Here is a 14,249-nt window from a genome sequence, read left to right as displayed (position 1 = left end):
TCCACTCTGTTAAAGAGAGCGTGCGTACCAGGTGATGAAGTTGCCTTGCAGCGTCTGTCCAGGAAAGAGGAACGGGAACGCTGTGTTGTTCTTTGTGACTCTCGGGCAGCTTTGTCTGCGTGATCATTTCCAGTGATCCCGCAATGACAAGGTAGTCACTGGAAAATAATTTTGTGGCCTTTTTGCTTGACGTCATAAAGTTTGACGCTTTCGTACGCTAGTTGTTCGTGAGCTCCACGTCGGAGAACTGACTTCATACTGTGTAAAGCCGGTCTCAAGTCGGAAAACACGGCCCATGTACCAGGACTCTCTGCGTCAATAAATTGAAGTGAACTGCGCAGAGCCGTGAGTTCTGCAGCCGTGGACGTCGTGACATGTGACGTCTTGAACCGCAGTGTTATTCCTCTCGTCGGTATAAACACAGCACCACCAGAACTGGTCGATGTAGTCGATCCGTCAGTATAGACGTGTACGTGGCCACTGTATGTCTCGTACAAGAGGAGTAAGCTCAATTGTTTTAGTGCACACGGTGATAGATCTTTTTCCGAAGCCCTGGAATTCTGAGGTGTACTTCAGGACGGCACAAACACCATGGAGGAGACACCGGCCTGGCCACAGGCGCGGACCGCGATGCAAGTGAGGCACGATATGCACTGACAGTTGTTCTGCATGACGTGCGGGGCCTTTGGACGGTGAGTGCGGCCAGGTGGTGGCAAGGGGTTCGGGCAATGTGCCTGAAATGTGCTTGCATCGCCTCGACAGCGATGTGCGTCGTGATCGAATAATCTTGAGCAATGGAATTAGTTTAGCCGTTGACGCACTGCGTGCTAGTACTCCAAGGCATATCCTAAGAGCTTCCGCCTGAATGCTCTGAATTGTACGCAAATTAGTTTTGCAGGTGTTGGATATAACAGGTAGGCTGTACCGGAGGAACCCAACATACAACACCCTGTACATCTGTAACATGAATTGTGTGGACACCCTCCAGTTCTTTCCTGCAAGGAACTTGAACAGGTGGCAAATAGCCATCAGGCGGTTTTTCACGTGGTTCACGTGAGGACTCCAGGACAGATCTCTGTCAATCATAACCCCCAAGAACCTGTGACTTTTGCTGGATGATATCACTTGTCCATTGATTGATATGTCGTATGCAGACATTGGCTTCCGGGCAAAGGCCACCACTGCGCACTTTTTCCACGTCACCACCAGTCCTTGCCTTGCTTACGAAGGTAGCATGATGTCCATCAGGCCGCCTTCTGAAGCTGAGCGCGAAGCTGAAGCAGTGTCACCCCCGACGTCCAGATACAGGTGTCGTCGGCGTAGATAGAGAGTAGAACGGTGCTTGGCAGGTTCTCGACTAGTTCATAAAGGGCTAGATTAAAGAGCGTTGGGCTTTTACAGGCCTTCTGGAATTCGACCTACGTTGCCAAGTCAACAACATCGTCTACAGACGAGCGGCCGCGCCTGAATCCCATCAAGGTGTCTGGGTAAATTTCATAGTGCTTTAGGTACCACTCCAGTCGCGTTAGAACCTTCCGTTCTATTATTTTTTAAAAGACGATAGTCTTTCTTGGGCTACCTAAAGACGAAAAACTTAACAGACTGTCTATCACTCCATTCAATCACCCGGCCAAAACCAAGCATGAGGAGAGGAGAGGCAGAGAGAGAGAGAGACAGATAGAGAGCGAGAGTAATAAATAAATAAAATAAATAAATAAATAAAAACTTTCTTGGCGAGGCGGGATTCGATCCCGGGTACCCACGGTCCGAAGGCGAGCGTCATGACCACTAGGCTACACAACTTTTTTTTTCTTTATTGCCACAGTGAACAGCACAATTACAGAACAAGGTACATTCAAGGGAACAGTCTCTCGGACTTAGCTTTGCGCGATCCCGTTAGTGTTCGGGCATGTTTAACAATGCTTCAACCAGTGGCGCAACGACGGGAGGGAGGGGGGGAATCCCCCTTCCCCTTTTGTTCAACCCTTTTTCTTTCCTTGCGCCTTTGAGTACTGCAAATAAGATGTAAGACGCGCAATCGTCTGCACACTCGCACACTTGCGCAAAAAGCGCATTTTTTGACAGTTTCCCGTGACGAAATTGAAATTAGTGCTGTTTAGATGGTATTGGCAAACTGAGGCAAACACACAGCGTCTTCGGCTGTGTTGGGTTCTCTTGCTGGTATAAACAGTCGAACACCACCGACGCGCGCATTTCTGGGAATCCGCTTCGTCTGCATCGTGTTAACGTAAACGCCGTCGCTCGGAGGTGATGAGCCCCGCAGAAATATGCCTTGCAAGCGGTCGGATGGCGAACGCTTTTCCCGTATCCAGACACGCTCTGTCCCTTGGACGGTTATGCATTTTAGCCAAAGGAATGAGCTGAGCGAGTACGGTGCGTTACAACTGGTTTGGCTGTTCAGTGAGCTGAGCCGTCGACTGTCGTTGCAGCATCCCCGCCGTCGGCGCCCACCGTCACCCCGCCGTTCGCTCTACAGTCCACATAGCACTGTTTACGGCGGCCATGGTGTTTATGGCTGTTCGTTTGGCGCCAACTCGGTCGACGTGGTGCGTTGGGGTTGACACTTTCATTTTATTATTACAAAAAAAAGTATCACTTTTTCAGCGTCCATTGAAAAAAGGGGGCGTTCACGCCTCCATCAACTTGTAAAGCAAGGTAGAGCACTGCACGGGCCGATTTTTTCAGCCCGGGCCCTGCCCGGGCCCGTTTTTACGTTGGGCTGCCCGCCCGAGCCCGACCAAAAGTTTTATGGCGAGACACGGGCCCGGCCCGGGCCCGGAAATAATCTACGTTACCCGCCCTGCCCGGCCCGCCACCCCTTTACCTTAGGCCCGAGCCCGGCCCGAGCCCGGCTCGAAACCAGCTCGAAACCGGCTCGAACCCGGCCCGAGACCGAAAAAGAACACAGAGAGGCATTCAAAAAAAAAAAAAAAAATGTCACAGTTTCGCCCTAAGGGTGAAGCAATGAATGCGATAGCAACACAGCAATGTCATAGGAAGTAAGGTGAGCGGCCTTGGTAGCAATATGAATTGTAGTAAACATGAGCTGATTAAGTAAGCAGGTGTGCTGCGGCGTAAGTAGACCGACATGAAGAGAGACTCGATGACCACGAGAAGGCGCGTGTGAAACGGTGGTGTTGATGAGAAGCGCTTACCGTGGGCAGCGCGTGCGAAGTTACACACCTGTAGTGCTGCACTGCCGATCTGGGCAGCATTGCATGTGTAGCGTCCGTTGGAAAATGTTGCCCCACTATTACTAACTGAATGAACAAGCGTGGTGTGAGCGCGCACAAACAAACATGAATAGATCACGCTGAATGACTGCAGCCAACGACTGTCAAAACGCTGGCAGCGCTACGTACGGTCTATCGCTTCAACGGAAACTGAGCGGCGAATAAAGGTCAGAGCCGTGTGGAGATAAGAGGCGGTGCGGTCGAACGAACGACGAGCGCGGTTGTTGGCAGCGTAGAAGTGCGCCCCCCCCCCCCCCCCCCCCCCCTGCTCCCTCCGGCGCTGGCTTTCCGCTTCCTTGCTTGCGCGTGGGAGATTGAGTGCGTTCGCTCTCCGTGATAGCGCGCGTCCCCGCACGCTTCCGCTGGGGCATACGGCGTGCGGCGAAGATTTTATCTATACGGAACCTCACGGCGACGGCGACGGCGACGGCAGAAATCCGGTTGAAGTGTCCATATAATTGCTATCGCAATAAAAATAAAATAAAGAAGAGAATGAAAGGAATTTATTCTTAAGGCATAAATACATGTCATATATGCAATTATGAACACCATATGAGCAGTTTGAACGCAAATACAATCGCGCGAAGTAGTACGAATGAGCCGGCCGATCAGTAGCGCCAGCAGTTTCCAACGGCGCGACCTTGATGCGGCCAATCCACTTCTATCGCAGCGCCGCCACAGTATTTTTCCACGTCGGGCGCCTCACGCGCCTCACTGCAAAGCATACGCCGCCCCAACCACTCGTCCCACTCAACCGTATTCTAGTACACTCTAGCTGAAGCGCAGCCACGACCGGTCGTGAGCGCAGCCCATGGATGGAGTAAATGGAAAAAGAAAGCTTCTCGTTCATCCGTGGTGCAGCGTATATAATGAGTTGCTGCTAGGCGGCCAGTTGAGAACATGCGTGCAATAGTGTATGGACGTAGTGCCTTATTTCAGCCGCGTGACGAATTATCTTATCTTACCAGTCATCGTTTTACCAATTCGCCTTTGAAGAATAAGCAAATCGCGAACGCGCTTTCGGTAGCGCTTGTCCTTGTTTGTCCCTTTCTTGTGTCTGTCCTTTATATTGCGCTGAGTTACTTGTTCAGTTGCGCTTACACCGCGCTGAAAACATTAATTACATTGATTTAGGTAACGAATACAATGACATCCTTTGATCTGAGGCGACTTCGGTCTTTCTGGACTTTAACTTGTGTTCAAACAGCGCAAAATATGACGGAAGAAAAGGGAAGTGCACAGGAGTAGCACTGCTAGCTTCCAGCTGCACCGGGGCAACATGTTTTTCAGGGTCGAGACGCGCGAGGATAACTCGCTGCACGTTACATGCGCACCACCAGAAAGCCCGAGCCCGGCCCGGGCCCGGGTAAAAAAGCACATGCCATGCCCGAGCCCGTGCAGTGCTCTAAAGCAAGGCACCTCTTGTAAGTGTGCTTAAAGGCGAGCTCGTAAAGTTCAATTGCTACTACAACGTGCTACGCCACCGTAACACGTTGTGCTGTTTTCTTGCCAACATTTCTCCTAATTCTGGAGGCGTTGAGTTTGTGAGGTGTATTTCATCGTATGTCAACGTGCTCAGTCAAAATTTGTAAGTTACGGCCGCCAGACAATTTTTCACGTATAGCTGCCTTCGTGCGGCTGCGCTGGCCGACGGGCTTGAAGTTTGGCAATGCGACCCCACACTCAACACCCACAGTTTTCTTCGACCAGCCAGGAAACGATGTTCTGCGCGTGGACGCGATTGCGACACCGGTACGACTGACGTTTCGCTGCATTCGTTTGCCGCTGAAAGCTCGGAACACCCATAGAGTAGAATTGCGCGGCACTTGAAACTACTGCTCTAAAAGCAGACCACCAAAATAAATTACGTGCCTTTGTAAACTAAATGACGTCACTTTCTATTTGACGAATAACCCGTCACTGTATTTTTGTTCCGTCGGAAGTGTTCACTCGTCACACAGATGGCGCTAAGCCCCATGAACGCGATAAACCCTCTATAAACCGTCATGTTTTGAACGTATGGGCTTCTATGGAAGCTTCGCTACCAGGTATACATTTACCTTGCGTTCTCTGCGAAAGTTCTACAGCCAGACCCTAATCAATGCGCATGAGCATGACACCGCATACTCCGTCGATTCCAGGTCTCATGCAGTGATGGCTGCAGCAGTCGACGCGTAAGCGCTATTAGGTAGTGCATCCGCTAAACCTACAAACTACGATAGTTCGCTCTCTGTCCGTCAGAGTGCTTTATAATGTACCGTGAGGTACGTGCTTCCGTGGTCACTGTCATAAAGCTTGTGACAGGCACGTGAAAATACTTCGAAATTCGTGACGTCGAGCTGACGTACACCAGCGCTTAGATCTATCGGCGCTAAATTCGAGAAAGTGAAGTTAGGCCTTCATTTTCTGCTTTATTATTCGTCCTTTTCCCGCCAATTTAGTGGTACCACAGTTTGGAAAGACTAATTCACCGATGCAAACAGATTCAGTATTGCTCTTTAGGGTCCCATTAAAACCATGTCGCAACAATTTCTGTAAACGTGTAAAATCAGACTGTTCGTCACAAGGCACACTGCAGTGAAGGTAGCTCCGAAACAGAATGGGTAAAGTCGTGTCGAGCTAGCTGGTGCTTAATAATTGAAAAAAAAAAAATACTAGAGCACCGAATCCAGCGAGACCAGAAGTCAGCAAATCGTATTCAGCAAAACGTATTATATGTCCGATACATACGACTCTGCTGTAATTAGTGCGGGTTATTTGGATTCAACACAATTTGCAGACGGTTCAAGAAATGCTGGTGAAGGGGTATCCACACCGCAAATAATTACGAGGGACGAACGAAGCGATAACCGGGGATGATTTTCCGCCACTCTCGCGTCCTTTCCCAGTCCACTGTGCTCGAGTTGTGCAAGGCCTGAGCTCGACGCATCTCGAGATGATTGGACATTTGGAAGCATAATTTCGAAAGTGAATTCACTTACCATGGCCGACGAGAAGTGCTGTGCGGCGGCGACCACCCCTCCTCGGTTGCTGCGAAACTGCTCGTAGGCACACGCTCCGCTGTTGTCGTTCGACGAGCCCGGTTCTTCACGCCCTTGTTTTTGTTCTCGATCTATAGACTCGCGCACTGTCTTCCAGTTCTTTTCTTGGCAGCGGTGGGTGGTTTTATTGCAACAAGCCGTCTCTCCGCCGATGCAAGCAGTTACCGTCAGCACATCTCGGTTGTTCTTGCAGTGCTTCTTCAGTACATAGCCTGCGATGCAGTTAGAGTTAACTTGTCATTACAATCACTAAACGTGCACCAATATACATCAGCTGTATTCTCACGCCCGCGTGATGGACAAGGACCAGTAGGCCGGGGAGGACGAACTAAAGAAATTTAAGACCCTTTGGGGGGTGGGGGGCGAACCTTTACACTCTGAAGAAAAAGTACAGCCTTGCGGCGGCGATAAGGATGGCGAAATTCGCGGTCGCCAAATTGAATGGCGCGTCTTACAAGTGAGGCTTTGTTTACAACAGCGAGCGAGCGAGTGTTGTAGATTGACCAGTGATAGCCGCAATAATTTTGTGAGTTAGTACCCGCCCCGCGCGCAATGTGATAAGACAGGATTGTCTTTCTAAAAAGGAGCTACAACATGCGTGACGTAAGAATGACCTCACGCTGTTTACGCGTCTCGCGCAAATGTGGAAAAGTGACAGTTGAGAAATTAATTCAATTCTGGAGTTTCCCGTGCCCGAACCATGCTCTGATTATGAGGCAGGCCGTAATGGGGGTCTCCGTGTTAATTTAGACTTCCCCTGGGATGTTTTAACGTGCACCTAAATCAAAGTACATACGCCTTTTCTTATTTGTATTCTTTATTCGTTTCATTTTGTCCTCATTGAAATGCGGCCGCAGCGGCCGGGATCGAATGGACGACCTCGAGCTCAGCAGCGCAGCGCTGTAGCCACCTGGGCCACCGCGGCGGGTGAAAGGTGACAGTGATAGCACTCGAAGAGGGACATTTAGGAGGAAAGGAAATCATATGCCTCACTTGATTGGTGGTGTTTACACTCATTGCATTCCACTCATTCCACCCATTCACGGCTTGCTGCTGCCGAGCCCCCGAGATCGCGGGTTCGAATCCTGGCGGCCACGAGTGCATTACGTTGGGGTCGGTATGCAGACACGCCCTTTCTTTTAACGTGCTTTAAATTCATGTTAAAGAAGCACTGTTGATCACATTTCATCGGGAGACCTCCAGAGCGGCGTCACTTATGTCCCACTGCACGGCTTCAGGACGTCGAGCTCCCCAGTGTACTTTACAGTTTTTTAACATTCCAAAGAAATACAAGGACTATGTAACAGCCGCGATTATGCACGACTTTGGCCTGAATTTGACCACATAGGGTTATTTAACACGCACCCGACGATGTTCCGACTACAGCAGGAGGTCTAAATGCGTCGCCTTCAGGAACAATAGAAGGGCTTCGTGAGCTTGATTATCATGTCAATACAAGTGGTCAATGGGAAAGGGCCGCCGCTTGCCTACTAGGCGAGAGACCAGTTCCACATTCATCGGTTAAAGGTTTCAGTAGCACTGCGGGAAGTACAGCTTCCGTTATGTTTACAAATGCGGTGCAGCGCAGTCCTATCGAAAGGGAAAGCGCACATTTGAGTGTACTTTTAGATGTTTAAAGACTGTGTGAGAGCGCAAGAGTTCAATAAAGATCACGCGAATGTGTACCATACCTGTAATACTTTCTTTTCTTTACAACACAAGACTGCAGCGCTCTAGCAAGCTGTATCGGAGGCTGTACATGATGCACTAATTGCTCGTGCTTGTTGTGATCACTCGCTCAGCATAGCGCATCCTGAACGAAGTAAGCTTCGTTCAGTAGTTCATCCTCAAGGCAACGAGGTGAAACACGATTACGTAGAGCTGGGAAGGAATCTGGCCGCTGTGACTAGGCATTCAGAGTGCTTTCCGAGGAGAAGGTGATGGAAGATCGGCGAGCGAGCACCATTGTGAAGGCAGAAACGTCTAGACAAATGCCCCAACTCACGAGCCCGAGAAGACCCAGTGTTTCAGCCGACATGCGACCAGCTAAATCAAGCACACATCCGCAAACGTTTTGACAACACATCTTTACGGTGATCTTCCGCTAAATTTCAGAAATTTGTGTTTATAAAACTTTATTACTCCTTAGACAAGTAAACCGCTTGGCAAAAAAAAAAAAAAAAGAAACTTACAAAAGTATTGCACACTGCGGAAGCAAATCCATATTCTTTATAAAACTGTTTCATGCTAACTGTATATGAAGACTTAAGTTGCGGAGTATCGATTGTACTGCCATAGCCCAGCGGGGGAAGAGGGAAGAAATGCAAAAAAATGGCTGTGACGCTGCACTTTCAATGGAACTTCAGAAACACTCTTTATTTACTTTGCCTATTGTCGAGCAGCGCGGTTTTTATCAATCAGGGATCCCGATTGAACACACAGTTCGCACAGCTGTTTCACGCGTTCCCCACGGCCCTGTCGAGCTTTTACCGCATCGCTATCTCTAAGCGCCGAGCAACCCATCACCAGTACTCTCAGCGCCACCCCACTCTCCCTACCCTCTCCCCACCACTCCATCAGAAAAACGCTGCCGTGTGGCACGCCGACAGCTATGCATTATGTACGCCGTGGCGCGCGTTTGGAGTTACACTGATATAAATTATGTGCGCTCGCTCCAATGCTATGTATATATACTGCGTTCCAGGCAACAGCATCCGCGAACCTCCAGAACATTCAGATGGCCGCTGAATTCTCTCTATCTCTTCTAAATTTTTTTTTTTTCTGGTAACGGGAACAATCTATCCAAGCACGCTCTCCAACTTGCCTGGACGTCCGCCTTGCGCTTTCACGCCTGCGCGAAATGACGTCTTACTTTCCAGACATTTCTGAGCTGGCTTTCGCTCCCTTTTGCCTACTTTGGTGAACTAGATTTCTTTTTCGTTGTTAGATTAGCTTAAAAAGACGTTGGCGCATTTGAGAGGCGCCGGTTACTCCTGTTCTTGTACGTGCGAGAACAGTTCCCGAAAATTTAGTGGAGATTACGCGGTAAATGCGAGAAAAATGCGACAGAATTACGTCGCGCCTCTTTGAAATCCCGGATCCATGCTTGAAACCGCGTTCACCACATCACAAAGCGTTGTTCAGGAGCTCACGCGACCCACGAGCTGCCTCTTCGAGAAGCTAAGTGCAATTGACGGTGGTCCAGATCAGAACGTAGTGAGTTGCATTATATATATATATATATATATATATATATATATATATATATATATATATATATATGCTCCCCCATCCCCTCTCTATCTCTACTAAGTGATCGGCTTCCCAAACTTCATACACGTACACTTTCTTCCACTTTGACATTTCTAAAGCTAAGTCATTACCAACTGCTGCAGCATACGGCTGAAGATAAAAATCGCAAGAAAATTCGATTTATAAAGGTGTAAACAGTTGGTAGAATCGCTCGTCCTGGATGCCTATATAAGGATGTGTATATGTAGAAGGAAATTTACAGAAGAATAAATATGGGTTGGAGTGCATACGGCAGGCATTAAGAAGTTCTGACTGGGAGCTTACCACTGGTTGAAAAGTAAGGTTTACGATCATTGCATTCTACCGGTGCTAACATATGGGGCAGAAACAAGGACGTAAACAAAGACGCTCGAGATCAAGTTAAACACAGCACAAAGAGCGACGGAACAAAAAATGTTAGGCCTAATGTTAAGAGACAGGAAGAGAGCGGTGTGGATCAGAGAGCTAACGCGGATAGCCGATATTCTACCTGACATTAAGAGAAAAAAGAAATGGAGTTGCAGGCCATGTAATGCGTAGGGCGATAACCGGTGGACTGTTAGAGTTACAGAATGGATGTCAAGGCAAGGGAAGCACAGTCGAGGATGGCAAAAAATTAGATGGAGGGATGAAACTAGTAAATTTGTTGGCGCAAGTTGGGATCACCTAGCGCAAGACAGGGGTAATTGGAAATCGCTGGGGGAAGCCGGCGATTGGTGATGACGATGATTCTATGTGTTAATTTGCGGCCCACTTATTTTAGGTAGGCCATGGTAGTTTCTAGCATAACAAGTGCCGTTGTTTCAGTGCGACAAGCCACCGGGAAACCAGGCAGAGGCTCCAGCGGGTGACGATCGCCATTGGCCTTCGGTGATGGCTGAGCAATGGCGGCGTCGGCGGCGGCGGCGCTGGCCGTGGATGAGCAGCTCGATCAACGAAGACTCCGATGGACGCCTGCACATATTCCTCGCCGAATTGGCCGCCGCGCTGGGGGCCACCTCTTACGGCCTTTCCGTCGGGTACTCGTCTCCGGCGCTGCCGGACATGCGGGAACGGATGCACTTAACCGAGAGCCAGAGCAGTTGGTTCGGATCGCTGCTAAACATTGGCGCGCTCATCGGAGGGCTGCTCGGGGGCAAGTATACGAATGGCCTGTCCGTTCCGTGCATCTCTGGTGAAAAGTTTCGTGCACTGTGAAATAATTGCTCCTGACACTGGTATTATGCAAACGTTATGCGACATTTATTCGAGAGTCTCACCAAGTCCGTAAAGATGGTGCGGACAATTCACCGCGAAGGACATGCGCCGAGCCCTCCGTGTGTGACAGACGCACCAACGAAACACTTGAGTACTTGCTATTAGAAAGCTCTAATTTCAACGGTTATTGCCTGTGCACTGCTGAACAAGCTCCAGCAACCTAATCTTGCTCGAACTGCACTCCAATGTTTCCTATTTCTGAAATGTCGTGCTTCAACTCGATACGAGGCTCACAACGCTGTAATGAAATTTTATTGTTTCCCGGGGCCAACTAGAGCATAGCGACAGTTGAAGCTATACATAAATTTACAGTACGTGTGCAGTTTTGCAAAAGCATATTTCGTCAGATCAGGGGAATTAGACAGCGTTGAACGAAAAAAAAAAGTGCTTCGGCAAGATAATAACGAATTCTTAGGGATTTTGAGCATTACATAACTACCGATAACGCACACTAATATACTGAACTTTGTGGACCGAAAATATAAGAGCAATTCTTCGCCCGTGTGCGTAAAAGTGCAGGAAGGTGGTCATAAATAAATTCTTTTCAGGGCCCCTTCTTGGATGAATGTACTAAGAGGTCGAAAGCGCCTTCGTGAACTTCAATTTTCACAGCATTTTATTTTTTCCGCCGGCCGATGTATTGATTTCTTTCGGCTAAGGAAGGAAGGAAGGACGGAAAGAGCGCAGAAACAAAGGCAGGGAGGTTCGGCTAAGAACCGGCAAAGGGGGGTGGGGGTAGATGTCAAAATGCTATTTCTGAAGCAGAGACGCTTTTATCGCACACGGTATATGGACAGAGAGTAGTTCGGGAAGCGACAAGGAGAAGGCGAGGAAGTCAACTAGGCTGAGACTAGTTGCCCTATCGTACATTTGGCGAATCTGTAAAAGTGAACACAAAGATGGGGTACAATTCGGGAAAGAAAGCTGCCGCACACATGTACAAGCATGCAATAGATGTCGCCATTTAGTGATGAATGGTCAGATAAGCCGGCGGATATCAAAAACATAAAAGCGCAGCCGAGCTTTTCTTGCTGTAACCATCGGAAACACCGGATGCCACAGTAGCAATAACGTTGCCTTTCTGAAAGTTTATTCACTCAACCGATTCAGAGCGGTTAAAATAGGCAAGCGTTTGATTAACAACGAAGAAAGGGCGTTACCATAACCAGTGCTTCAAGAGCTGCGACACTTGTGGTTGTATATGCGACGAGAAAACGCGCTACCTTCCGTTTGGTCTGTACGATTGCCAGCAACCGATCTGTAAACGCCCCAAGGCGTTCTTCAAAAAAAAAAAAAAAAAAAAAAAAAGAAAAAAAAAAGAAAAAAGAGAGAGAGAGAGAGAGAGAGAGAGCATGCAGATCGAACTTTTATAAGAGTATCAATAAATTTCAATAAAGAATAAAACTTGCTGGAATTTGAGTCGAGTGAAGCTATCTTGAAATAATAAAGTGCTACGTAAGTATACATGCGATTTGTGGAGGTGTTTTTAATGTCATACTATGCACACGTAAGCTTACACAGTGTTTGTGCTTTTGCACCACACATGTCACAACTATAATGCCATGCAATGTCATGCTGACGCAGCCCACTATTCACAATCTAAGGCCGAGGGCGATGTAAGTTTTATGCTTGTTGAAGGAAAAATGGTGAGGAGATGTGTAGGGGCGGAGAGAAGTGTGACGCGAAAGATGGCGATAAGATTTATTATGAGGCGGCGCACGTACAAGCCGACGCCACTACCCACAGTGGGCTACCATCTGCTTTTCCAGCATCCTTCTCGAGAGAGAGAGAGAGACACCCAAGGGTTATTTTCTCCACTGCAAGAATATTCTCCGCCGCACCAAACGAGATTTAATCCTACCGCGTGGTTCCAACTAAAGCCCCTCCATCCACGCGCCACCGCCGCTTTGCTAACTAGCGCCAACATTTGATGTGCGGGGCTCTTCACTGCTTCCTTGCTCACACCAGTTCCGCTTCCGGGATTTCCGGTTCCTGAATATACGCTTGTCGCCATGGAGGAAGCATGCTTGTCCCATGCTCGCACTTCTGCGCAGCGATGACATCGCTTCCGCCTAAAATCAGAGGGCGGGATTGCGTAAGTTCCTCCTGACGCCGGAAGTTGAGGAGGTTAGTGAGGCAGGAGCGCGGAGGACGATGATAAGTTAGCGGTACTTAACCAGGTCGGCGGCGAAAACGTGTTTGGAGGGGCTTTAGTTCCAACCGCCCAGGCGGCGTATAACAGCCAGGAGGAGGTGCTTTCGCAGAAACTCCGTGTAGAGACGGCACTTACACCATCGATCACCGATGCCTGGCTACAACATTTCCATGGACCATTCGGGCATCATCATCATCATCAGCTTATATTTATGTCCACTGCAGGACGAAGGCCTCTCCCTGTGATCTCCAATTACTCCTGTATTGCGCTAGCTGGTTCTAACTTGCGCCTGCAAATTTCCTAACTATATCACCCCACCTAGTTTTCTGCCGTACTCGACTGCGCTTTCCTTCTCTTGGTATCCATTCTGTAACTCTAATGGTCCACCGGTTATCCATCCTACGCATTGCATCGCCTGCCCAGCTCCATTTCTTCCGCTTAATGCCAACTAGAATATCGGCTATCCCTGTTGGTTCTCTGATCCACACCGCTCTCTTCCTGTCTCTTAACGTTCAGCCTAACCTTTTTCGTTCCATCACTCTTTGTGTGGTCCTTAACTTGTTCTAGAGCTTCTTTGTTAAGCTCCAAGTTTCTTCCCCATATGTTAGCACCGGTAGAATGCAATGATTGTACACTTTTCTTTTTAACGACACTGGTAAGCTCCCAGTCAGGATTTGGCAATGCCTGCCGTATGCACACCAACCCAATTTTATTCTTCTGTAAATTTCTTTCTCGTGATCAAGGTCCCCTGTGAGTAATTGACCTAGATAAACGTACTCCTTTACAGAATCTAGAGGCTGACTGGTGATCCTGAATTCTTGTCCCATCGCCAGGCTATTGAACATTATCTTTGTCTTCTGCATATTCATCTTCAACCCACTTCTTACACTATTCTCGATTAATGTCCTCAATCATTTGCTGTAATTCATCCCCATTGTTGCTGAATAGGAGAATGTCATCTGCAAACCGAAGGTTGCTGAGATATCGCTCCTAAGCCTTACCAGTCTAAGAGCTTGAATACTTCTTCTGAGCATGCAGTGAATAGCATTCGAGAGATTGTGTCTCCTTGCCTGACGCCTTTCCTTCTACTTTTCTTGTGGAGAACCAAGGTTGCTGTGCAACCATTGTAGATATTTGCCAATATATTCACGTATGCCTCCTGTACTCCTTGATTACGCAATGCCTCTATGACTGCTGGTATCTCTACTGAATCAAATGCTTTTACATAATCTATGAAAGCCATATAGAGAG

At 48.4% G+C, this 14,249-nt stretch overlaps 1 protein-coding gene across 2 annotated transcripts in view; it reads left to right on the top strand.

Moving 5' to 3' along the window:
- The window catches only part of LOC119455789 (facilitated trehalose transporter Tret1), a 71,998-nt gene that overhangs the window by 30,970 nt on the left and 26,779 nt on the right, over nucleotides 1-14,249 (top strand). For both annotated transcript variants that reach the window (XM_037717253.2, XM_037717252.2), the window contains exon 2: nucleotides 10,394-10,721. In XM_037717253.2, the coding sequence (XP_037573181.1) occupies nucleotides 10,460-10,721 (262 nt within the window). In that variant the 5' untranslated portion in view covers nucleotides 10,394-10,459. The remainder of the gene's footprint in view (nucleotides 1-10,393; nucleotides 10,722-14,249) is intronic.

The sequence above is a fragment of the Dermacentor silvarum genome, chromosome 6 (genome assembly GCF_013339745.2).
Source record: "Dermacentor silvarum isolate Dsil-2018 chromosome 6, BIME_Dsil_1.4, whole genome shotgun sequence".
In the NCBI taxonomy this organism is placed as follows: domain Eukaryota; kingdom Metazoa; phylum Arthropoda; class Arachnida; order Ixodida; family Ixodidae; genus Dermacentor; species Dermacentor silvarum.
Note: the sequence above shows the minus strand (reverse complement) of the source record. Positions and strands in the feature narration are given on the sequence as shown.